Raw genomic sequence first — 24,641 nt, forward strand, 5'->3', positions numbered from 1 at the left:
CATATAAAGGCTGTTATAATTAGGTCAAAAAAACACACAAAATTGAATCTAGATAAAGATTACATTTTATTTGTATTTTTACAAAGTTAGAGAAACAACGAATCATAACAACAATATCAACCTTCACATCCCATGACTTCAAATTTGTTGATCATCTGCTTGATACCGCGACACACCAGCGTGTGTTCATCCTCTTGACACTCTTCAGTTGTGGGCCAGTACTCGACCCAGGTGTTCTCGCCGAGCACGTACTGGTACCTGAGGAGATTCATTTGTTTTTTTTTTAGAAAACAAGAACGACACTGAATCTGTAGCTTAAAACACATTTACAGGGAAGTAGCAAAAGAAAGTGCGGCGTGTAATATAATAAATAGTATTATACAATGTCAAACTCATGTCAAACTAGATGATTGTTCGTGTTGATATTGAGACCTCTAGAGGAGATGGATGTCAACAATTATACTTTCAAGTAAGTAAGTAGTCGATAAATACTCTTTTTTTTTCTGTTTTAGGTCTTGTTTTGATGCCCGAGTCTTAACAAAATTCCGTAATGTACATTCCAAAATGCTGAATCATGACAAAAAAGACTATTGTGTGGAAGTGTATCAGTGTCATAAGATTATTGAATGGATGGATTTTACATTTCAAATCTTATTATTACCAAGAACTGGAATAAAACACTCAAATATTAGGGTTAGGCTTTGAATGCAGTAAGAGTTTAGGTGTGTTTAAGTACGTATTCCGGAGTGTCTTTTGATTCTCGCAACATTTTTCTCACTGGATTGTACTTACTTTCCATCTGTGTCTTCGTAGGTGTCCCTCGACGAGCCCATGATGAGGAAGGTCTTCCCAGGTGTTAAACCCAGATCCTCCCTGCAGTGTGGATAAGTCAGGAACGTTCTCAGTTGTCCTTCAGGGGCAACGTCCAGACTTCCTGAAATGGGACAGAGTTATGGAAAATAAGTGATTCTTGTAACCATGAACCCCTTTCTTAAAGACCTAGTTAAAATAAATATATTAAAAGATCATCTGCAATCTTATGCACTTTTACACGTAACTTGAACTTGTGACCTATGACTTGAGACTTGAACTTCTGACATAAGCCTTGACTTGGACTCAAGACTTGACCCGAACTTGTGACTTAAGACTTCACTTGGAATTTCGACTAAATACTTCCGACTTGACTTGTGACATTTTATTTAAGACTTTACTCGGACTCGTGGTTAGCGAGACGTGTCACTCACCTTCTTTGATGACTCTTAGGATTGTCATGGTGTAAATGTCGGTCGCCATATGATCTTTGAATTGCTCCACAGAAACTTTGTAGACTGGAACAGAAGAAGTCTTAGATCGTAGCATGTGTCAGAGGTGACACAAACATGTCGCTCACACTTACCAAAATCTATGTTGTTGTCCTTTGTGCTCTCACAAAGCTTTGCTGTTCTCTGGTTGTTGTTAATTTCACCTTTTTTCTGCATGCTGCAGTTCTCTGGAAGAAGACAGTTGAGAAAGTGAGAATTTATTATACGATGTTGTTCCGTTTTGGCTGACCTGGACTGGAATCCCTTATTTATAATCTGGATTCGATTTATACAGGTATAGGAGCTTCAACCATTGAGAAAGGATATCAGTTTCATCAGAATACTGAATGGTTCATCTTTCATTTTTCTTTTATTCATTTCAATGTAAAAGTGGAATATTTTAAAATGAATGATTTTCTGAGTTATTTTCTGATATTAAAATTCCACATGAGTGTTTGTGATGCGAACGCGCTTTGTACCGCATTCCTGCATAATAGTTTCATTAAATCCTCAGTATGTAACTCTGGAGGAATGATTGACTCCACACGGTTCACATTCCTGGGAGTCAAGAGGCTGGTGGTCCGGGCTGCATTGTTGTGTGTTGATCATTCAATAATCGCAACTCTCAACTTTCAATGCGTGAAGCGGGTATTGTTGCCATGGAAACTACACAAACTCAAAGTGTGTGATATTTTCAAGATGCGCTAATGTTGTGCTCATTTATATTATATAATATTATAAGCGTCTTATTGACCTATAACAGTACACAGTCGGCTCTACATGGTGTAAAGATAACATTAGTTAATGCGACGTGGATTCAATCCGACGAGCTCCACTGAAGGGCTGTGTGTAATGCACGGCCCGCCACTGACGTTTAATAATACACAGACAACAATTAGACATATTGCGATATTTTGAGATACAAGACAACAATTATACACATTGCGATATTTTGAGATATAAGATATATATGCGTAGTATTGTTGAGTACTTGACTCTGGTGTTGCGAAATTTACAGACCACATGAATAAGTCGTAACTGCTTTCATTTGTTTTCAAACCAAAATATGTCCAACTGCAGCTTTAAAAGCTGCCGGAGTCACTGTATCCTCTTGTCCTCAGGTCAGGATTTTATTGTTGTCTTTAACCATGGAGCCACTTAATGGCTGCTGCCATGTAGTTGACAGAAGATTGATTGCAACACAAAAATGAACAAATTCTTTGAATATTTGTATGTTATTTAAAAAAACTAAAACATTATTTTATTTCATACACACTTTGATGATATATAAACCTTATGAACAACCATATATAATAAGTAAGTAAGTAAGTAAGTAATATTTATTTATATAGCGCTTTTCGAGACCAGGGTCACAAAGCGCTTAGACAATCAAAACAATACTCAAAAAAGTACATACTTTATAATCATGTTTAATCTGTTTATAAACATGTTTAATCATAAAACATGATTTGAAAGCCAAAACAAACCAAAAAAAACAACAACAACATTTAAGTTGCTACAGTATCGTCACAAGAAATATCAAAGAAGTATCCATATTTCTCACCCTGCTGATTTAGTACCATAGAAGATTTAAACTCACCTTCAGCACATTTGCATCCATCTTTGGTACAGAGACGGAGTAGTTTTCCGCCTTCTCTTTTCGGATGGTAGAATTTCACACACCGCGTCTCTGCAACATTTTTTTTTAACTTCACCTGTAAATTAGCCGCACATGTCGAGAGACTCACGATCATAGTACTCGTAGACGGACACAGCTGCTGGTTGTAGAACGCTGGCCGGCATCGTGCGACGCATCCTGAAGGTTATTTCTTCTGGACGACGGTGAGACACCTGTGGACGGTACATGATGAGATCCAGACGGGATGAGGGCACGGAGGCAGGATCTCATACCTTGTCCAGGTAAATGATCAGTGATCCTCTCTCGGACAGAGCCTTGTTCATCTCATACTTTGAAATGGTTGCGGCTTTTCCTTTGAGCAACTGGAGATGAAAAAATGTTTCCACCGTCATGAACATATATGTGCCCCTCACCCCCGGCTCTTACCGCGTCCAGGTCCTTTGTTTCAACAACAAAGCCAGTCAACAGGCCTATGTCCAAAATGGTCATTGTTGCGTCCCTTGTTGTGTCTTTGTAACTGTGCAAGACGGTGAGAGAACCATATATTATTTATTATCAATTTCAGAGATGCAAAAACTCTTTTGCCTAGAGGTACATCTCGAAAAACTGTTGGTTAAAATGAGGGGCTCCAAATGATGCCATTATTAGGATCATTATAATTATTGAGGCTTTGCCTCAGCAGGAGGTGCTAATAAACTGAAAAGCGACCTCTGCCCCAGCAACAGGCGCCAGATTGTGATAGTACGCCTCTATTCTTTTCTTCTTGTATTTTTGTTGTTCTTGGCGTTTATTTCTCCAAGTGCCTGTGACGGCTTTTTGCGATAAAATATTGTGTTGTAAATTATCAGGAAAGAAAAAGGGTTTTCTATCAGCAAGATCATTTTACATGACAGTCACATGTTCCCGTCTAGAAATAAAATGAAAGATTCCAGATTAAACATGAACGTTGACGTCTGCACTTACAAAACATCAATCCTCAGCTTGAAGATATCTTCGTAGTTTTCCGATCCAACTGGTGGAAGAGCAGAACATTTTCAACACTTGTTTGGCTAAAATCGATACAACTTTACTTTGAATAGGCAAACCAATCTGCCGTAGAAATTCCTTTGTATATGAATCTTACAAGATACCAATTAGTGGAAGAAACTGTGTTTTGGTTTAACAATATAACTTTAACTATACTATTGTGAAATTGTTCTAGATTTACCTAACCGCCTACTTAAACATATGAGGTGTGTCTTGGCAAGAATCTGACGATACGATACGTATCCAATTCATGGACAACAGCATATTGCGATATATTTGTGTGTTTGCAATATATACTGTGTAGTAACAAGGATATATGTGTAGTATTGTTGAGTACTTGACTCTGGTGTTGTGATAGTGTAGCAACAAGTATATATGTGTAGTATTGTCGAGTACTTGACTCTGGTGTTGTGATAATGTAGCAACAAGTATATATGTGTAGTATTGTCCATTACTTGACTCTGGTGTTGTGATAGTGTAGTAACAAGGATATATGCGTAGTATTGTCCAGTACTTGACTCTGGTGTTGTGATAGTGTAGTAACAAGGATATATGTGTAGTATTGTCCAGTACTTGACTCTGGTGTTGTGATAGTGTAGTAACTAGGATATATGTGTAGTATTGTCCAGTACTTGACTCTGGTGTTGTGATAGTGTAGTAACAAGGATATATGTGTAGTATTGTCCAGTACTTGACTCTGGTGTTGTAGAATTTACAGACCACATGACTCTTGACGAAGTCCTAACTGCAAAATGTTGAAGATGCAAACAATATTTTTCATCATACTTTAATCCTACTCTTCAGACCTTTGTTATTACGTTATTGTTTCTTGGTGATAGTACGTTAATAATCGCCTTGTTTAAAGGAAAGAATGTTACCTGGGATCAGCTGCACTGACAAGTTGAACTTCCCACAGTCGCTCTTTTTTTCTTGAGGTATTGCGTAATACAGTGACACCATCTACACAAACATTTGAATTATTTGTCCATGTCTTCGGACACGTATGACGACCACAATGTCTACTTTGAGCTCCACTCACCGTCAGAGTTGCTTCTCCAGTGCCAGACGCGACGACTTCCACATCTTGGTTGATCTCGTCGAGCTGTAGCCGAACATATTTTAGAATCATTTACTCGTTGATTACTGTTGTTTTTCTGAATCAAAGGTTTGGTAGCAAACTTCCTGACGCGCCAGTATTTGGTCATTTCCAGTCTGTGTTCTTACCTTGGATGTTCTGGTTGCATAATGGTTTCTGGTATTAAATCTGAATTTGTCAGGCAAGGACTTTCCTGGCAGTATGAGGTCCACGTTCAGATCATATTGTGGTTCTCTTGCGTTGGCCCAGTATTCAGACAATGCCTGATAGACCATGATAGTCGCCTGTTGAGAAGCAGGTCCGACATGTAAATAAGTTAAACACACAAAAAATAGATTTATCGATATTTTTCGTTTGAAAAATTTACCTGGGTTGAACCAAAACCTCCGCCCACCTTCTTCTGTTTGCTGAACCATCTCACGATTGGTTTGGCTTCCTCAAATGCCTAAATTGAAAAGATTAATGGATACCAAGTCTGGCCAAATATATTTTGTGTCCCCACAAAGTATCCATTTAACAGGAAGTATAGATTAATCCAGGTCAACAAAAAAATCCCAAAATCAAAACCACAACAATCCATGACAATGATCAATATGTATCTTATTGTATTAACTCATATTGTGAATATTCTGATATATATCGTTTCAAGCCGAAGATCATATGTACTGAAAAATTATAAGATGAACTCAAAGATCTAAAATATTTTCTCCATACACAACATAACCATTTCTCTCAAGTATTCTTCACAAATCAGTCTAAATCGGTGAGTTTGCCGAAGGCCATGCAAGATCTTGGATGTCTTCAGTTTTCCAAGAATTGTGCACAGATGCTTGCAACATGGAGACCGTGCATTATCGTGCTGCAACATGAGGTGATGTTCTTGGATGTATGGCACAACAATGGGCCTCAGGATCTTGTCACGGTATCTCTGTGCATTTCACGGTGCCATCAATAAAATGCACCATAACCCGCCACCACAGGCCACTCGATCCACAACATAACCTTCAGAAAACCACTCGCATTCGGATGAGCTTCCCTGAGACAGTTTTCTGACAGCTTGTGCAAACCGATTGACTGTCCGAGTGGCTGATCTCAGGCGATCTTAGAGGGGAACATGCTGGATGTGGAGGTCCTGGGCTGGTGCAGCGACACGTGGTCTGCGCTTGTCAGGCTGGTTGGATGTACTGCCAACTTCTCAAACACCTTTTGAGACGACTTTTGGTAGAGAATTTAACATTCAATTCACGAGCAACAGCTCTGGTGGACATTGCTGTCAACACGCCTATTACACGCCTACTCAAACATCTGTGGCATTGTGCTGTGATACAACTGAACATTTCAGAGTGGCCTTTTATTGTGACCAGTCCAAGGCACTCCTGTCTAATCAGCATCTTGATATGTTGTAGATCTTTGAGTTCATCTTATAAAATATGGAATGATAATGTGTAATTCTGCTGCTGCTTTTTAACAAATTACACAAATATATTCGTTGCGTGTATTCAAATCTTAGCTTTAGTGGAAATACACTATTGTCCACCTACCTTAACCTTGACCAAGGCCAGAAGAGCATAAGCTGTGCCCTCTAGAGTGTAGATGTGGCCCCTAGGCACGGTCCAGTGAGTTCTCGCTGATCAAGACAAATACATGTTAATTCAAACATCATTTTTCTGCCACAGTTGATGCTGAATTTGGCCTCTCAGTATTATTGTCGGGGTAACATGGCTGCTAGAGTTAGAACAGGCATCCGTGTGGTATGAGTTTGGGTTCCCACCAGTACTTGTTACAGTGTCCAAGAAACCTGATCATGAACTCAAAGTAATGTCACCAACTAAATACAGCTTGTACCAACCACTACACTTTAAATGATTGTGATGAGGCAGGATGTTTATCAAATTCACCAGAAATACTAATGTACTCTCACTTGCATCTCTTATTACTGCTTGTGTGAGAAAAGAATGTGGGGGTGCTTCAAGCCAGGGCTCTGGGGGACTAAACATCTCCCCGACCTTGAGGATCATAACTCATTCCGTTTTTTCTGTTCGGTGAAAACTTTTGGATATAATTAACGGCTTGTGGAACTGCGATGAAGATATAACAGTGAACTAACAGCTCTCAGATTCAGAAAGAAATCTGACAGACTTTGAAGTAAAACTAAACCTTTTCTTTGAGGTTCAGCTCTAAGTCACTTTCCTAACCTGACAGAGGCTATGTGGTCTTAGACGTGCACTATAAAACCAAACTACCTGGTGCTGCAAACTTGAAGAGTACGTCCTTTTGTAATTTCCCTTCATTGGCCAGAGCATAGGATGTCATTGCTACTGCATAGGGATTTTTGATGGACGGCAGGCGTTTCTCCAGGTAGGCGACTGCTTTCTCTATACTTCCAGAAAGACTCTGCAGACGAGAAACAACTTGGAATGAATACAAGACTTCTCAAATTTAGTGGATGGAAATGTTTATCATCTTGAGACTTCTGTCATCAGGTATTTGAAAGAGGATTTGAATATTTTTTATCTGACTGTTCTTCCTTATAACGTTCATATAATCCGTATTGTTTATGATGTATTTTAAATAGTGAAACTAAATAGTTTTACCTTTAACTTTATGGAGCCAAATTAAGTGTAAAACAAGATGATTTCTCATTGATATTAGTCAAACTCAAATATGTGTACATTTTCGTTTGGATTATTATTCCAGGGTTCAAGAACATTTTCTAGTTTGACTTTGAGTAAAACAGTACAAATAAAAACTTACACCAATTGTAGCATCACAGTGTGCATGAGACTCCTGCAACGCAATGAGGACGAAAGCTGTCATGGAGGCGTCCCCATCTATGCCCTTCACATCTCCCTGGAAAAAGAAAAGGTTTTCAAGAAAAGAGGTTGAAGAATGGAGGTTTATAAACTATACAGAATACATACAATCATCTCCCCGTGGTATACAGTTCCAACTTCTTTAAACATTCCATCAGGCTGTTGAGCATTCAGGATCAGAAACTTGACAGCGTCGCAAAGGACTTTTTTCTTCACGTTGATAAGTCGTTCAGCCAATGAGAACACTTTGAGCACATATGCTGTCAACCTTCAAAATGAGACAAAATGGATTGACAGAGGATTTCAAGTAGATCCTGAGAGATCTTCTTATTTGCAAGTGGTGAACAGGAACATGCTAGAGAGATTTTTATGTTTTGCCTTCTCAACGACTCAAAACATAACCAATCATTTTAAGAGTTAAATCCCGAACCAAGGTTCTCCCATGAGTCCTGAGAGGTTTCCCTGTTTGCAAAAAAAAAATGTTACCAGATACATGGATGTTCTGCCTTCTCGTCTACCATACGGTTCCAATGTTTCTAATGCAAGAAATTTGTTACAAATGTGAACGGAGGTTTTCCCAAGATATTTTTTTCATTTGCAAGTGGTAAACCCTCACACGCAAGAGAGATTCTTTTTTTTGTCTCCTCATAAGCAATAAATTTCAAATGTTTCTAGGAGATTTTTTAGTGCATGGAATGTGTTACAAGTGTGAAGAGAGGTTTTCTCATTTGCAAGTGGTAAACCCTCACATGCAAAAGAGATTTCTATATGTCTTGCCTCCTTATCTACGAACAGTTTCAAGTGTTTTTGATGCAAGTAATGTGTTACAAATGTCCTGAGAGATTTTTTTTCATTTGCAAGTGGTAAAGTAGATATTTCTATATGCTTTGCCTCCTCAAATAGCATATGTTTCAAATGTTTCCAAGAGGTTTTTTTAACTGAGGTTAAACATGCAAGCGAACGAAATAAACTCTGACATCCAGTGGAATCAAACCGTGAGTCATGTTCTATGTCTTACCAGGTGCTGCTTGGTTTGTTTGCCCACACAGCAAAGGAACCATCGGATTTGAGATACTTTTGCTGGTGTTTGTAACCTAAGAAATATAAAGCAACATTTTGAAAGTATTAAAAAAGACAAACAACAACCATGATCTGCTGATATACCAATTACATCTATGTGAATATTCTCATCTTGAAATTGTGTAAATAAGATAAATGTTTCAATGCATTCATATTCACACGGTTTATTTAAACAAGAGCATGGACACTTTCTACACGTCGGGAGATTCATTTGACCAGTTATTTAAATCTATTCTTCATGTCTAAATCGATTTGTGTTTGGACAAGCATGGAGGTTTGTCACCTCACAGCATCAATCCAGGAAAGTCTCCACCTCAAAGGGACTCGTTGTATAAAAGAAAGCTGGGTGATTACACCCCGTAACACTGTTGAATTTATACCTTGAAAACAATCATCTACACTCTTAAAAGTCTTCAGTCAATGATTTCTTAAATTGAATTAAATACATTATTTAGAAAAACAGAAAAACAATACATTCACACACAATGGCTACTAATTGAAAAGAAGAGGGAAATATTAATAGGGATTAAAAGGGAAAAAAAGTTGTTGTGTTTTTACAGAATATATTGTGATGCATGTTTACATACCTGTTTCGATGTGTTGAATTGCTTCATCACGTTTGTTGAGGCCAACTTCCTCCCACTGATTGGTTTTGTCCAAGTAAATAGTGGCGATGACAGGCAGGGTCATGTGGATCATGGTCTGCTCTCCACAGCCGTGTGGTTGGTAGATCAAGGCATCCATTCCGGTTCCACTCATAGCATTTTCGAGCACCACACTTAAATCTTCTCTGCCTGTTAATCAGAGGTTATTTCTCTTAATTTCTCTTAATAAGTTCTAACATTTTATTTTGTGGCTCCTTTTTCGCTCCTTGTTTTTGTTTCTTCTTTACAGAGGTTGGGGGAGCAACGGCGGCAGACAAGTCCACAATCCGCGCTGCTTAGGGCAACTAAAGTTTTCCTCACCTGTCACTGAGATTATGGTGTTGGCTGGTGAGCCGGGAACTATGTCGTGCCTGGGAATTCCGCTGTTCAGAGATACAGTTTGTTTGCCATCTAAAGAAGGGTCCAGTCAGTGACAACCTCAACGATGGAAGATTGTCCTGCAGCAGTTCACTCACCTATACCTTGCTTCACTGGATCCAGATGTTCATGTTTAATAGTTTTTACCAGGACGCCCCTGGGCTGGAAAAGGTTAACAAGAGCTCATCAATAGTCATCATCATATGAAGAGGAGAAACAACGTTTTTCTTACTCGCCACTAGAATATCAATATACTAAAATATTGCAGTTTTTTCCCCACTATACTGTATCGATATTCAACACCACTGTATCAATTTAGTTTTTAATTCATTGTATATGTTTTTAACTTCTGGCCTCTTGATGGCAGCAGTCATTACTTCTTCTGACGAAGATCCCGGTGATAACTGAGGACTAGAGGATACAGTAGCCTCCAGAAGCTTTTCAAGCTGATGTTTGGATTTCGGTCATGGGATTGTAAATTCTGCAACACCAGAGTCAAGTACTCAACAATACTACAAATGTATCCTTGTTCCTACAGTATCACAAAAAATATCACCAGAGTCTTCCAAATACACAGCCCAACTCACCACCACACGAAGCGTCTTTTGGATTCCATCAGAGAGCTCAGAGTAACGCACAGCAGCTTTGACGTGGATCTGATGGTCTCCTTGTTTCATGGGGATGATAACAAACGGTACAGCTCGTGTGGTTTCTGGTCCAATAACAACTTTCTCGATATACGATCCACGTTTGGAAGCTGAACTGCAAATGTCCGGCTGTTCTATGAATTCCACTTTCACCTTGAAAACAGTGGGTAGAGAGGAAGTCATGAGACGACGACTACACTTTTTATTGATCATTTTCTTACCTCGGCACCCTCGGTCTGGTAGTTATGGATGATTGCTTTGATTTCAACTTGTTCTCCAATGACGGCCGAATACGGAATCTTGAGTTCAATAAAAAAATTCTTCTTGACAATCACCTCCAATGGCTCGCTCACACATATCCCTTCAAGATCAGAAGACTGGTATGAAGACAAGCAAATACACCAAACACCATTTGAACTTGTGCTCACCGAGGTCTTTTGTAAGACTTATACCGGTTAGCTGCCAAGTTGTGATCGAGTCTTGCAGTGGAATATATTTAGTAATAGACGTAGTATCACTGAAAGAAAAAACTGATCATCAGTCGCTCATTCAAACACAATGTTCATCGATTCTTTCTCACAATTACTAGTTACTTAATTTCAGTAATGCTTCCATGCTTTTGATACGCTTTAAATACATCTTCTAGTTGTTTTTGCAGTACAATCCTTTACTGTACAAATTTCTCTATTTCATTCTAATTTTAATTTATTTGCATTTTTTATTTTATTCAAATATCACATTGGGATTTACAGCTCAATTATCTCCATATATATCCGTCCGTCCGTCCATCCATCCGTCCATCCATCCATCCATCCGTCCATCCATCCATCAATTCATCCATCCAATGTATCTATCTATATCTTTTTGTATATACAGTATATATATTTACTCATAAAGAAAATATAATCATAAACAATATAAATGACAAATGTGTAAATATATAGTTAATATATGATTTCTCACCATATGTATGCTCCTTCTGTACATTCTGGAAGATCCATGTATGTCCACAGCCAACTTTCAGGGAACTTGGAGCGAGTCAAAATGTCACCGCTGACAACATAATCATCGTCAACCTCCACGACTGAAATCCAAAATAAAGGAATAACAAATGATAGTAAGTGCTGATGATTGTAAGAAATCCATCATAGCTAATCCCTGTTTTCGTCTCTTCATACCACGAGACAGCTGGAGATTCTTGAACTTCTCTTCTGGCCGTTGATTCTCTAGTTCTGTGCAGCAGTGCAGGAAGGCTCGGACACAACTGGCTCCGTCCACAATGTACTCGCTCCGTGTCTTGCAGGAGTAGGACAACAATGTTTCCTTCATTCCCTCACGACAACATTCCTTCTCCAACTTTACGGTAAAATTACTTGCTAAACACAAAGCATGAAAATGCAATTAATCATTGACCATTTTGTCAATTGGTGGTAATTGATAAGAAAGTAGATCGTACCTAAACCTTCTGTAATTTCTCTCAGAGTCAAGGCTCGTTTTCTTCTGCTTGTTGTTGGACATTTCAAAACTAAAGAGGGTACAGAAAGAGTCTTAAAAAGAACCTAGCTACTGCTTTAAGCACATTGCTGAAAATAAAACAATCAATTTACTTAAAAACTTAAGTCAAATAATATGATGTTTTTTTTAAGCATCTGGTTACCTTTTCTGTGTTCGGTTCCAGAAGCAGTGTTGGTATCCAGTAGCAGTCCTGCATCATAGAAGACATTCATGGCGTCCCTTCCTCCACCTGGTGTGCAGCCAGTGTCATGCTTCTCCACCAAGTCCCAAATCTGATTGTTACCAAAGGTTACACTGTTGTCAAATGTCTCTCGAATCACAACTTTGCCTTAACATCTGCCGGACTTTAGCTCCAGTTTAGATCATGCAACATGGTCCTCTCAAAGCAACGTAAAGTTGACGTGGAAAACATTAAACTGAAAAATATCTAGACAAAGCAAACACTCTAGAGCAGGGGTCGGGAACCTTTTTGACTCAGAAAGCCATGAAAGCAAAATATTTGGAAATTTATTTCAGTGAGAGCCATATAAATAATATTCAGATGTAAGAATCTGTGCTTGACACGAATTCAAGCCCTTTTCCTTTGTTCATCAAAATCAACAAAGAATTCAGACGGGTTCATCCCTTTCCATGCCTCCATTTCAATATGTCCATCATATTTAAATGAAGCACAAGACTAAAATTTCCCCATTTCTGTGATCATGAAAAAACAAAAACAAATGAAAACATGAATTCAAACTAACAGTTTATATTTGTTAATTTTAAACATGTCTGATATGAATCACACAAGTGGATTAATTAAATTTCAGATGAAGTTTAACGAGAATAAAACTGTTCATCAGTAACTTCACATCATCATCGCTTTGTCTGATCGTCTCTGACGTCATTAGAATGTGTCTCACCTGCACCTGTTTAACGTGTTTGTGTTTCTGCGTATTCTTATTATATTCGTGAGATAAAGGTAATTTACAAATAGTCATCATGTGATGGTGTATTAATACAAGTGTGTTTTAAGGACTCGATCACAAAAGGAAAACCAGCATTTGTTGCGCTTCCATTGAAACCTGCAGCTTAACTTTGATGGACCTGACGTCATGTTTCTGTGACTCTCGTAGAGAAGAACCTGAAGCGATCAAACGCTCATTATTTTGTTCGATATATTATTTAAAAAAAACAAGCTTATAATTCTATATCGTTTTCTGAATTGCGTAAAATGACTGTCGCACGTTTTGCTCTTTTTATTCTCGATTCATATGATCTTTTCCGTGCATTCAGTGGAAGAGGCGGGAGCTCTGATTGGCTGCTGTGCATGTCAATCAAATTTTCAACCAATCGGCGCAATAACCATTTGATTAATATGCACAGCAGCCAATCAGAGCTCTCTTTACTATTTTCTTATATCATATTTTATTAAATCACACGATCTACTCGCAATCGACGTATTGCCCACCCCTGAAACAAGTGATAATATTTTATGTTTTATCTGAAAAGCCGAAATCTGCGAGCCAGATGCAATCATCAAAAGAGCCACACCTGGCTGTCGGCCTCTTGCATTAAGATGTCTTTACTGGCAACAAGGGATATGTAATGCGAAAACACCTAGCCGTTGCTATTTCAATTTATATGTTGTACATTATTTGAAACATTAAAATGTTGGGAAATATTTGTTGAATAGCCTTTGTTCTACTTGCACAATTGCAGTTACACTTTTCTGACACGTGGGGTCGCCAGAAAATTATATTTTTAAAACCTATAATATTGTGGCTTTAATAACTTGCGACAGAGAAGATGTTACCTTTTGTTGAGTGAGCCGATGTTTGTTGTTGAGAACATAGACTCCTTTGTCCACAGCCACCATTCCCACGGCTGCACCAGGATCTCCGGTCAACTTCATACCCATCACTCTACTGGGTTTGAATGTTGTATGCTTATCTAGGAGTTCCAGCTTCAGCTGCATGAGGGAGAGAGATTAGGCATCGTCCAATTCTGTGACAACATTTGCTGCTCAACTAAGAGTGGTTTGTGGTCTTTCCAAGAAACCAGTGCATTACAAATACCGATAGGTTGGTTGTTTAAACAGAGATTAGCAAATGAAGATTCTAGTGTTCAAAAATATACGAGCTCTGACTCTATTGTACTCATCAGTATGTGTCTGTTTGTCTGCTTGTTTATCATAACCACACCCACTCTGCTGTGATTGATCAAGCATGGAGGTTGAAGGAACAGTAACTTTGTAAAATGGTATTTTTTTGTTTTGTTTGGTTTAAGAGTTCATGAAATGGAACGGGTTTGTTGACCCTTTTGTCTTAGCTCAGATAAAACGGTCCAGGTACACAAATGTCACAGGTTTACACTATGCTTACCGATCCCATACAGGTGTCCTCGACATCCACAAACACAGAGTCTGAAACAACGTCGTTTTCAGACGCATGGTAGTAAGCCACGATTCGGAACGATGGCACCAGCTCTTTGGTGATGGGGATGAGGATGTTTCTCATTGAGCCTATTTTTTTCTGACGGAAGGACTTCACAAGCTGCCCCTTGCTCATCAGCTGTGCAGAGATCCATGTGTTTAGTGAATTAAAAGGTCATGGAATCTTCACACAAAACAACGTTAAGCTGCTCACCAAGACCGTGATGTCAATGTTTTCTTGGTTGGACTGCATGTTCAGAGTGACTTTCATGTTGTCCTTAAGTTTAAACTTAGTTTTTTCCACTCCTACAAATTAGCATATTTTAAGTGTGCTTGCTTGTTACGCTAGTGTTTATCTTTTCTTACCGATGTGGATGTAGTTGTTTGTCTTTGTTTGATAGGCCAAAGCTGTCATGATTGCTGATGCTTGATGTCCTCGAATGTTTTGTACGTCTGTTGTTGCCTGCAGACAAAGTCACGAATCAAGACTGAACTTCACTCTTGAGCATCATTAGATCACAAAGATTTTGGATGTCCAGACTCACAGTAATGGTCAGTTTTTTGTCACTGGGAGCTGTATCGTATGGAAGCTTGGCCACACCGTCGGTGTTGGTGACGCCCACTATATTACCAGGATCCACTGAAATGGGAATATTTACAGCAGGACTTCCGTCGGGATTGAGAACTTCAACCTGGCCAAATAAAAACAATCAAATAAAAACAATAAACATAGTTTTTATCTCTTCTATTTAAAAAGGGGGAATCTGTCAATCGCAAGTGAGATTCAGAGACTGGAGTTTACAATAGTTCTTACTTGATGTCGCAAAGACTCAGACTCAAAAGCATGTCAATGTTAAGACATTTGGCCGAACAGTGGATTAATCCATTCATACATTTATAGATCTTTCTATTTTCTATTTTTGTAGACTCTGTACAATAATGGCTCTAGTTCTCATAAGAATGGTAGAGATTTGGTAAAGTCCAAAGAGAATACTCTTTATATATTTACATTTCCAAAGAAAAACAACATATCTATCCATTTTAACCCATGACACAGCAAAGATTCCCTTAAAGAGCATTATTAGCTTTTTGAGTGGCGGTAAGACTTCTGTGGTTTGAAATCGTCAACTGGACTGTGTAGAATTCTAGGGGAGATGTTTCACCTCTTTCCCAGAGGTTTCTTTAATTCCAAATAAGCTGGGGTCAGGAGCCAGTATATGTCCAGCTAGAAAATTAGGGAGGGTGTGGAAACACTGTATGGGCTAAAACCTGTTAGATAAAAAATATTATACACTATACGTATACGCTATACTTAAATTAACGCTAAAATATAAAGTATAAGTTACTCGCTTGATCTAAGAGCGCGAATGTTTGACTACACATTCACAATCAACATTCCACTCAGACTGATTCACACTGGTTCGAGGCAAGCTCGGATCAGAATTAGAGATACGACACCAGTAATTTAAAACATCTGTTTTTCTGCAAATCACACCTTAAAATCGTAGATCAAAGAACGAAGCAAGACACACAAAAGGGGGGTTAAAAGACGGAAGAGAAGAAAAGCCCCGTCCAAGAACATTTGAATGATTAGATTACAAGAAAACAAATTAGGAAGTTCTCTGCCGGTGATCGGGACACAGGAAACTTGAAAGGACCATTTGGCCGTAAAGAGACGACCTCCCGAACGGGAAATTTGCCTTAAATATAGCGATGTTTCTACAGCTCGGGACCTTTTCTCCCGGGGCTATTGGCCTGTACAGTTGCCGGGAAAAAGTGCGTCCGGTCGCGATCGTAATTGAAAGCTTGTATTTTGTTTGACTTGAAGCGGCGAATAAACGACCCGTTACACACTCTGGATTGTTCATCCACGAAGCGAAGTATAAGACCCGGGACAGAAGTGACGTCATGTTGGAGCGACGGAACGGACTCCATGTTTTGATCGTTTTAAACCCATTGGGGTGATTGGCTTTGTGAGGCCACTTACAATGCAGTGCTGAGCTTTCTCCCTAGGAAAGCCTCCACCAACCCCAACAGGGACTATGTAAGTAAGTAAGCAAGTCATTTTTATTTGTATAGCGCTTTTCCAGACCAGGGTCACAAAGCGCTTAAACAATCAAAACAATATTCAATAAAGTATATATTTTAAAGATCAAGATAAAACTGATAACACAACAGGAGTTCCAGAAAAGGAAAGGAATGTGATGGTCAGACTTTGCTGGACAGTGAGCGTCATGACCCCCTTCCAGGTGACCTGCACCAGACCTCAGCACACTGATGGCTTTTTACTACCCTCTCAAGGCGAACTCCTCCTAGTGGGTTTCAGCCCATACATTGATTCACACCCCCTTTCAATTGTTCTCTGTTCCTGCTCCTAGCAGGATACATACTGACTCCTATCCCCAGCTCATTTGGAACTGAAGAAATATCTGGGATGAAAGGTGAAAGGTCTTCATAGAACGCTACACTTGGATAACCATGGCCTGGATGAATGAGAACCATAACAGACAGATTGGCCTCTGTGCTTCCACTTCTACGTTCTTCTAAGTTCAAAATAATCAAAGACTGAGCTGAAATGTTTGTAAAGCCAGTATGTAAAAGTTCAAATGATTGGTGAGAAGTGACCACTCAATGATGTTATTCATTGAACATTCATTTCAAATTAACAACTGCTGTTCAGACCAGATGGATTGATACCTACCATAAGATCCATGGTCAGGGATGGTTGGAAGTATTTGGGAGTCCTTCTGAAGTTGATTTTGTAAGGCGATGACACAATCATGATCCCTTTCAACTCCTGTTCCACCATGTCACTGCCTGATGCGGAAGAGATGAGAGATAATAAGATATCTGCCTCAGTTTGGCTTTACTTCCTGGCCTGAACCTTCCTCAGTGTCTTACCGGTAGCGGTTAGCACTCTGACGGCAACGACGATTGATTTTCCCACCAAAGCATTAATGTCTGGATAAGTGTCTGTAATGTTCTGTTTAGTCAACGTCGCATGTCCTTTGCCCTTCTCGATCTAATGAGACAATTTCAGACCATTTGGTGTAAATCACATTTTGGTCAAACCTTTTGTTTTAAGTCTTTCGCAACATTTTGTTGCATTAGAGTAAAACAACTTACAGTCACTTTTTTCAGTGAGCTTGGCAAACCATTTCTCTTTTCCCCATCATCGATCTCAAACAGCACATAAGCCACTCCTTCCACTTCTTTTCCAAACAGGTACCTAAACAAAACATAATGATAATAATAACAACAAAATAGCCACACGAACAAAAGTGGAGAAAAAGTAATTAACATACCTAGCTTCGATGTCAATAGTGAGTTTTTTATCATCGATGAAAAAAAATCTTTGCTCACCGCTCGTCAGTTTAACCTCAAAACTGGGCAACACTGCAGTGGAAGTATTTAGGTTAGTTAGTTTGGTTACGTAGTGAAAACTGAGGGAGTTGTGAGGAAGATGAGTGAAGATCTCACCATATTCTTTAACCTCAAACTCAGAAAAGAACGGTCTTTGTGGGATGTCCTGGAACCTAGCGATGATTTTCCATACTCCAAAGCTGAGGAAGAAGATAAAAGGAAACATTAAAGTCATCCAGAACAGAGTTTTTCCTTTATAAAACTATGACTAAAATAATGAAATATTTACATAGCTTTACTATTAAGACTGTTTTTGATTAATTCTGCAAGTGGCGACAGTATTACTCATCAGTGTGACCAACTGTCTGCACTGAGTGAAACTCTTCAATGATGTTGAGCGGAAGCAGAGCAGCTCCCAAAGTGAAGGAGGAGCCAGTGAGTGACGGTTATGACAAAGAGGATCAATGGAAGACGGAGCCGGAGCAGGAACGGAAGTCGAATGCTGTGTGTCAAATTCGCGCACTTCTCTAAGTTCACTGCTTTACAGTACACTCTAGGACAGTGCACTTACTTGAGCAGTGCGAAAATCTCGACAGGGTAGTACTGTCCTAAATCAAACACTGCCGCTACACACTTACCGAAAGTGACTCGACAGCTCCTTTCTTTACTACTTTTTAACGCTGATTGCAAACGGCCATTTTCCTGTACTGTTTAAGCGCAGGGGTGTCAAACCGGTCCAGTAAAGGGCCAGGGTGGTGTATATATATACTGGACTGGTTTGACACATGTGGTTTAAGGGAACCACTAGGTCATGGTAGCCATGGACTATTTTACAAAGTGGCCCAAGGTGTATGCAAGCCCTGATCAGGGGGCAGAGATCATGGTAGACGTACTGGTTGCCGGTCTTTAATTATATGTCTGACTGCATGGGAATGCATAATACCCGGAAAGCAGCTCTACATCCCCAAAGCAACGGACCTTGGCAAAGCAGCTGGCTATCTTGACAATAGCACCCGCGAGATGCTGTCCGGGAGTCCACATCCTGCACCCCTATGCTGCTCATGCCAGCAGGAGAATTATGGACCTCAGCAGAAGTTGCTTTTGGAAGGCCCCCCTGACACGCCAACAGTTCCTCCAGGTCGAGAGTATGCAAGGAGGCTACAAGATCGCCTGGAGACTGCTCATGCATTAGCCTATTAAAAAAAGCTGGCATGGGACAGAAGCGGAACTAGGATCTGAGGGCTAAGGGAAGACATTTCATTACAGAGGAGTTAGTCTAGGTTTACCGCCCCTGTAGGAAGAGGGGACGATGCCCTAAGTGGGACTGACTGAATGGGATTGGGTGGGTCCAAGCTAGGTGGTGAAAGGTTGTGGGTACAGGTACAGCTTTTGGAAAGAAAGAAATTAGTTGTGTTCCATACAGGGGAGATTCCTTATTTCCCAACAACACAATTGCTACACAAAGTAAGGACGACTCTAACCAACCAGCAGTTGACACAGGCCCACAGGTGCAGTCTATGCAACGACCTTAATCGACCCCTAGTGCAAGCTTCCATTTTGTTTTATTCTGACGTCATGAAGGCTCCAAGTAACACACGTTTAAGGTGATTCAAATCAACATAAACACCTACCTGACTAATTCTCCGAGTTGATATTCATCGTTGAGTAACCCCGAGTTCAGAGCCAGTTGGTCGTCATGCACGATGTTTCCTTCTGGTGTCTTAGCAAACAAAGATGAGGCAGAAATGACGTCACAACACTCAGCTACAGTTTAATATTAAATACCATTATCTCAATGGCGACGGATGCATTGGTTCCTAAAGCTTTCATTTGAGGCGTCAATCCAAACACCCTGTAGAGAACTGTTACAAAGAAATAACAAACAAATATTTAATCACAAAATACAAACCAGCTAGCCCCACAGCTAGCTAGCAGACCACGGTAGATACTCCATGACCAGGAAGTGAGGAAATACATTTTGATTCTTCAATATATATTTTTTTGTTGTTAACTGAGCAAGATTGTACGGAAATGTAATGAAATGTATTGCAGTCACCTTTACAAAAATAAAAGATTTCTAAGTCATATTTTTATTTCCGCCTTGTTTTTATTGTTAGACTGTGGTTTTATGTTGGAATTTTTTCCAACATAAAGTTATAAGTAATATTTTAGAAGTTAAAAGTTATATTTTCTGCACTATTTAAAGCTTTATTTACATTTATTTATTTTGCCTTGTTTTAATTCATGTCTTACGTTATAACAAAAACATAAAGGCGGGTCTACGGCTGCTCCCTGAGCCGCTCCTACCTTTGGTGTTGGGCGTGTAGAGGGTCTTGTCCGTCTGAATAAACATGTACCCGGGCTGGAAGGTGACCATCACCACCTTCTGCAGCAGTCGGTCTGGGAACTGGACTTGAAGGTACACAAACTGATTGGCATTAGGGTCCTTGCTGAAGGTTTCTGCAGGAATCTAGAGACAGCAGACAATAGACATCGTCATCAGTGTGTGGTTGTTACAGTAAAGACTGATCCGGAGTAGGTTCATCTGTCCATGTTTTCTGGAGGCGTCTTTTTACCAACAACAGCATTTGGTGTTTGTTTCATTCGTGCAAAAAGTCACATCATTTGTTTTATTAATAATGCATGTTTTTCATCTAACTTTCAATATCAAATTGAAGAACAGTTCTCATTGTTATTGGAAAAACATCTGGAATCCGGAAGTAGAGGTGGACCTTTTTTAGATGCCTCTGGGTGTAGGTCCAATTGGACGGTTCTGTGATGAATATCAGTTCTAAGGACCTGATGGAAAGATGATGACTCAAAGTATGTTGTGTGTTATTGTAAGTGTGTTATTGTATGGAATCTAACAAAGACAAAGGATACAAAGATTAACATGGAATAGAACCATCTTTTCACTCCTGCTCCCAGACTCAGTATTAAACAATCTAATAACAAGAGGAACAAATGAGTCCCTGAGTCTATTAGTGTTGCATCATGGGAGGAGCATTCGTGCTGCATCTGCTTCTCTGTTCACTGATGACAGTTTTCAGAGGATGATGATCCATGATGGACAGTAGTTTGTCCAGTGATCTCCTCTCTTGTCACCTGTGAGTCCAGCTTCAACCACAGATGATCAAACTGTGGACACATTCCCACCCCAACACACCACAGCATCAAACCACCACAGACTGGTAGAACATGCAGAGGAGTTTCCTGCAGATGTTCAATGATCCTCCTCAGAAAGTACAGTCTACTCTGTCCTTTCTAATACACCTGGTCTGTGTTGCAGGACCAGTTTACAGTCCAGCCACACACCGAGGTACTTATAGTCGTCAACTATCTCCACCTCGTCGCCTCTGATGAACACTAAACTGTGTCCTTGAACCAAGATCAGATTTCTCATCGTTGTTTTAAGCGTTAAAACGGCTCTAACAAAAACACATTTTGGTGAGATCAAACCAAAAGGAGCGACATCCCATAATCCTCAAGCTGATGTTTTCAGTGGACGTGTATCGTTACCGTGATTTCCGCGAATCCTTGAAACATATTTCCTTGGTTCAGGGGCACCATTGTGTTGACCAGAGTGGGGTTTTTAGTCGGGTAACTCTTGATGTAGACGTGGGCCACGATCTCTCCACCGGAGCAGTCTTGACACTCCACGAAGATCTTTTCAGCTCCTCCTACTCGCAGTACGCTGGGAGCTGACATCAGTGTCCTGCAGAGACCAACAATCCATGTTACACATCATTTTGTAAAACGAACATCTCAAGGCGAGATATGTTGGTATCTGCTGTGACAGCCCAGACTGGATCAGAGTTTTTTTCCCCCACCCTTCAAATTTATTGAGGATTATTATTATTATATATCTTAAATGGTTTTCTTATTGCAAACTAAAACTAAAATATTTTTCTTTCCTTTTTTTCTGAGTAAATTATGTAAACTTAAATTAATCATTTATCTATTCAAAATGTTGTTGTAATTTTATTGTTAAACAAATTCAAAATCTTTTCCTTTATTACTCTTGATCTTCTATTTTCCACGTTTTTTTTAAACTAACAACAATCACATGGTTTTGTGAATGTAAATGTGAAAGAACCAACATAATTCTGAAATCATTATATATAATATATATATATATATCTATACAGTATCTGTATAGATAAAATAGTAAAGAGAGCTCTGATTGGCTGCTGTGCATATTAATCAAATGGTTATTGCGCCGATTGGTTGAAAATTTGATTGACATGCACAGCAGCCAATCAGAGCTCCCGCCTCTTCCACTGAATGCACGGAAAAGATCATATGAATCGAGAATAAAAAGAGCAAAACGTGCGACAGTCATTTTACGCAATTCAGAAAACGATATAGAATTATAAGCTTGTTTTTTTTAAATAATATATCGAACAAAATAATGCGCGTTTGATCGCTTCAGGTTCTTCTCTACGAGAGTCACAGAAACATGACGTCAGGTCCATCAAAGTTAAGCTGCAGGTTTCAATGGAAGCGCAACAAATGCTGGTTTTCCTTTTGTGATCGCGGTCCTTAAAACACACTTGTATTAATACACCATCACATGATGACTATTTGTAAATTACCTTTATCTCACGAATGTAATAAGAATACGCAGAAACACAAACACGTTAAACAGGTGCAGGTGAGACACACATTCTAATGACGTCAGAGACGATCAGACAAAGCGATGATGATGTGAAGTTACTGATGAACACTTTTATTCTCGTTAAACTTCATCTGAAGTTTTAATTAATCCACTTGTGTGATTCATATCAGACATGTTTAAAATTAACAAATATAAACTGTTAGTTTGAATTCATGTTTTCATTTGTTTTTGTTTTTTCATGATCACAGAAATGGAGAAATTTTAGTCTTGTGCTTGATTTAAATATGATGGACATATTGAAATGGAGGCATGGAAAGGGATGAACCCGTCTGAATTCTTTGTTGATTTTGATGAACAAAGGAAAAGGGCTTGAATTCGTGTCAAGCACAGATTCTTACATCTGAATATTATTTATATGGCTCTCACTGAAATAAATTTCCAAATATTTTGCTTTCATGGCTCTCTGAGTCAAAAAGGTTCCCGACCCCTGAGTTAAAGGGACATCTTTTTGTTTATCTATGTTTACCTCTGATCTGCCTCCCCCTGTTTGTTTGACCTCACCTGGACTTTCCACCGTCTAGGAAACAGCGACGAGCAAACAAAGAGTTTGACCAACTCTGCAGCAGCAGCGACTAGTCAAACAATGTGTAACTAATTTGTGAACCTGATACAGAACATGTTGGCAGCCAGTCCCAGTGTTCACACACTGATGGCATGCATCATCTGTTTGATTATAGTTTGATTCTAATGCCAGAGAGAGAAAGCGTTCCAGGTCTTTACAGTCCTTTGGGGTCCTCATGGAAGAGCTAGACCATGATGCTGGGTAAAAGTCAGGGCCTCCCCGTCGAGGCTGCTGCTCCCGCGACCCGACCCCAGATAAAGAGGAAGAAATTTCACTTACATCGGAGCCGCCTCGGCCCAGGCAGAGAAGCCGGCGAAGGCCAGAGTGACCAGCAGCCACGGTCCACTTCCAACCATCTTGCTGATGTCCAGCTGCAGTCTGTTGTGTTAGCAACTCTAGTCATCATGTTTTTATACTGTGATGCCGTCCGTCCTCCTACTTGTGTACCAACACAAACACACATGACTTCCCAGCAGCAGTTGAGAAATAACTTATCGGATAAGGACAGAATAAACAAAAATAAAATCAATTTTTCTTGATAAAACTGATGTTTCCAGTAAACCAAAATGTTCCATTATGATGAAATGTGCTCAAATAATTACTGTTATTATTAATATTGTTGTTTTTTTTAAATTCATTTATTAAATAGTAAGTAAGTAAGTAAGTAATATTTATTTATATAGCGCTTTTCGAGACCAGGGTCACAAAGCGCTTTAACAATCAAAACAATACTCAAAACAGTACATACTTCAAAGATCAAGACAACACCGAGAACAACACAGGAGTTCGAGAAATTCAAGGAAAAGCCTGAACAAATAGAAACGTCTTAAGATGTTTCTTAAAGGAGTCAGTAGACTCCATCAAGCGCAAAGAGAGAGGAAGATCGTTCCAAAGCTTAGGAGCAACAGCCTGAAAAGATTTCTCTCCTCTGGTCCTGAGCCGTGTGCGTGGAACCATCAGTAGATTCTGATCCACAGACCTCAGAGCCCGAGCTGGGATGTAAGGCTGGATCAGATCAGTGATGTAAGGAGGAGCCTGACCATGAATAGCTCTGAAAGTAAGAACCAGAATTTTAAAGTTGATCCTGAAAGAAACTGGAAGCCAGTGAAGAGTTTTAAGGACCGGAGAAATGTGGGTTCTCCTACTTGAGCGGCTCAGAATTCTCGCTGCAGAGTTCTGAATCAACTGCAGGCGAGACAGATCCTTCTTGTTAAGACATGAAAACAAACTGTTACAATAGTCCAGACGAGAAGAAACAAACGCATGGATTACAAGCTCCAGATCATGTTGTGACAACATTTTCCTAAGTTTAGAGATTTTTCTCAGTTGAAGGAAACAGTTCCTGGTCAGTTTTCTGCAGTGTTGAACAAGAGACATGTCTTTATCAAATACAACACCCAGGTTTCTCAGGCTCAGTTTGACAGACTGACCTAAGTCACCCAAGTACTGACTCAACCCTGGAATCTTATCATCAGGAGCAATCACC

At 39.5% G+C, this 24,641-nt stretch overlaps 1 protein-coding gene across 1 annotated transcript; it reads right to left on the reverse strand.

Moving 5' to 3' along the window:
• Positions 1–42: 42 nt before the first annotated feature.
• LOC148089614 (complement C3-like) lies at positions 43–23,534 on the reverse strand. Its single transcript, XM_087808557.1, has 43 exons — positions 23,435–23,534; positions 21,435–21,630; positions 20,223–20,385; positions 19,701–19,777; positions 19,547–19,635; positions 18,033–18,115; positions 17,858–17,948; positions 17,679–17,781; positions 17,454–17,574; positions 17,254–17,369; positions 15,098–15,244; positions 14,919–15,015; positions 14,767–14,858; positions 14,503–14,691; positions 13,935–14,090; positions 12,282–12,411; positions 12,081–12,149; positions 11,803–12,000; positions 11,588–11,708; positions 11,053–11,141; positions 10,846–10,985; positions 10,565–10,777; positions 10,076–10,139; positions 9,921–10,010; positions 9,543–9,749; positions 8,894–8,969; positions 7,984–8,143; positions 7,817–7,912; positions 7,306–7,456; positions 6,604–6,689; positions 5,430–5,507; positions 5,191–5,346; positions 5,006–5,068; positions 4,845–4,926; positions 3,904–3,952; positions 3,367–3,457; positions 3,213–3,302; positions 3,050–3,152; positions 2,902–2,991; positions 1,397–1,489; positions 1,245–1,328; positions 793–934; positions 43–258 (listed from the first exon to the last, which is right to left on the reverse strand). Exons 1-43 carry the CDS (start codon positions 23,509–23,511, stop codon positions 117–119), a joined length of 4,950 nt encoding a protein of 1,649 aa, XP_087664683.1. The 5' UTR covers positions 23,512–23,534; the 3' UTR covers positions 43–116.
• Between the last annotated feature and the right edge of the window lie 1,107 nt (positions 23,535–24,641).

Source organism: Callionymus lyra, chromosome 1, assembly GCF_982586985.1.
Source record: "Callionymus lyra chromosome 1, fCalLyr1.hap1.1, whole genome shotgun sequence".
NCBI lineage: Eukaryota > Metazoa > Chordata > Actinopteri > Syngnathiformes > Callionymidae > Callionymus > Callionymus lyra.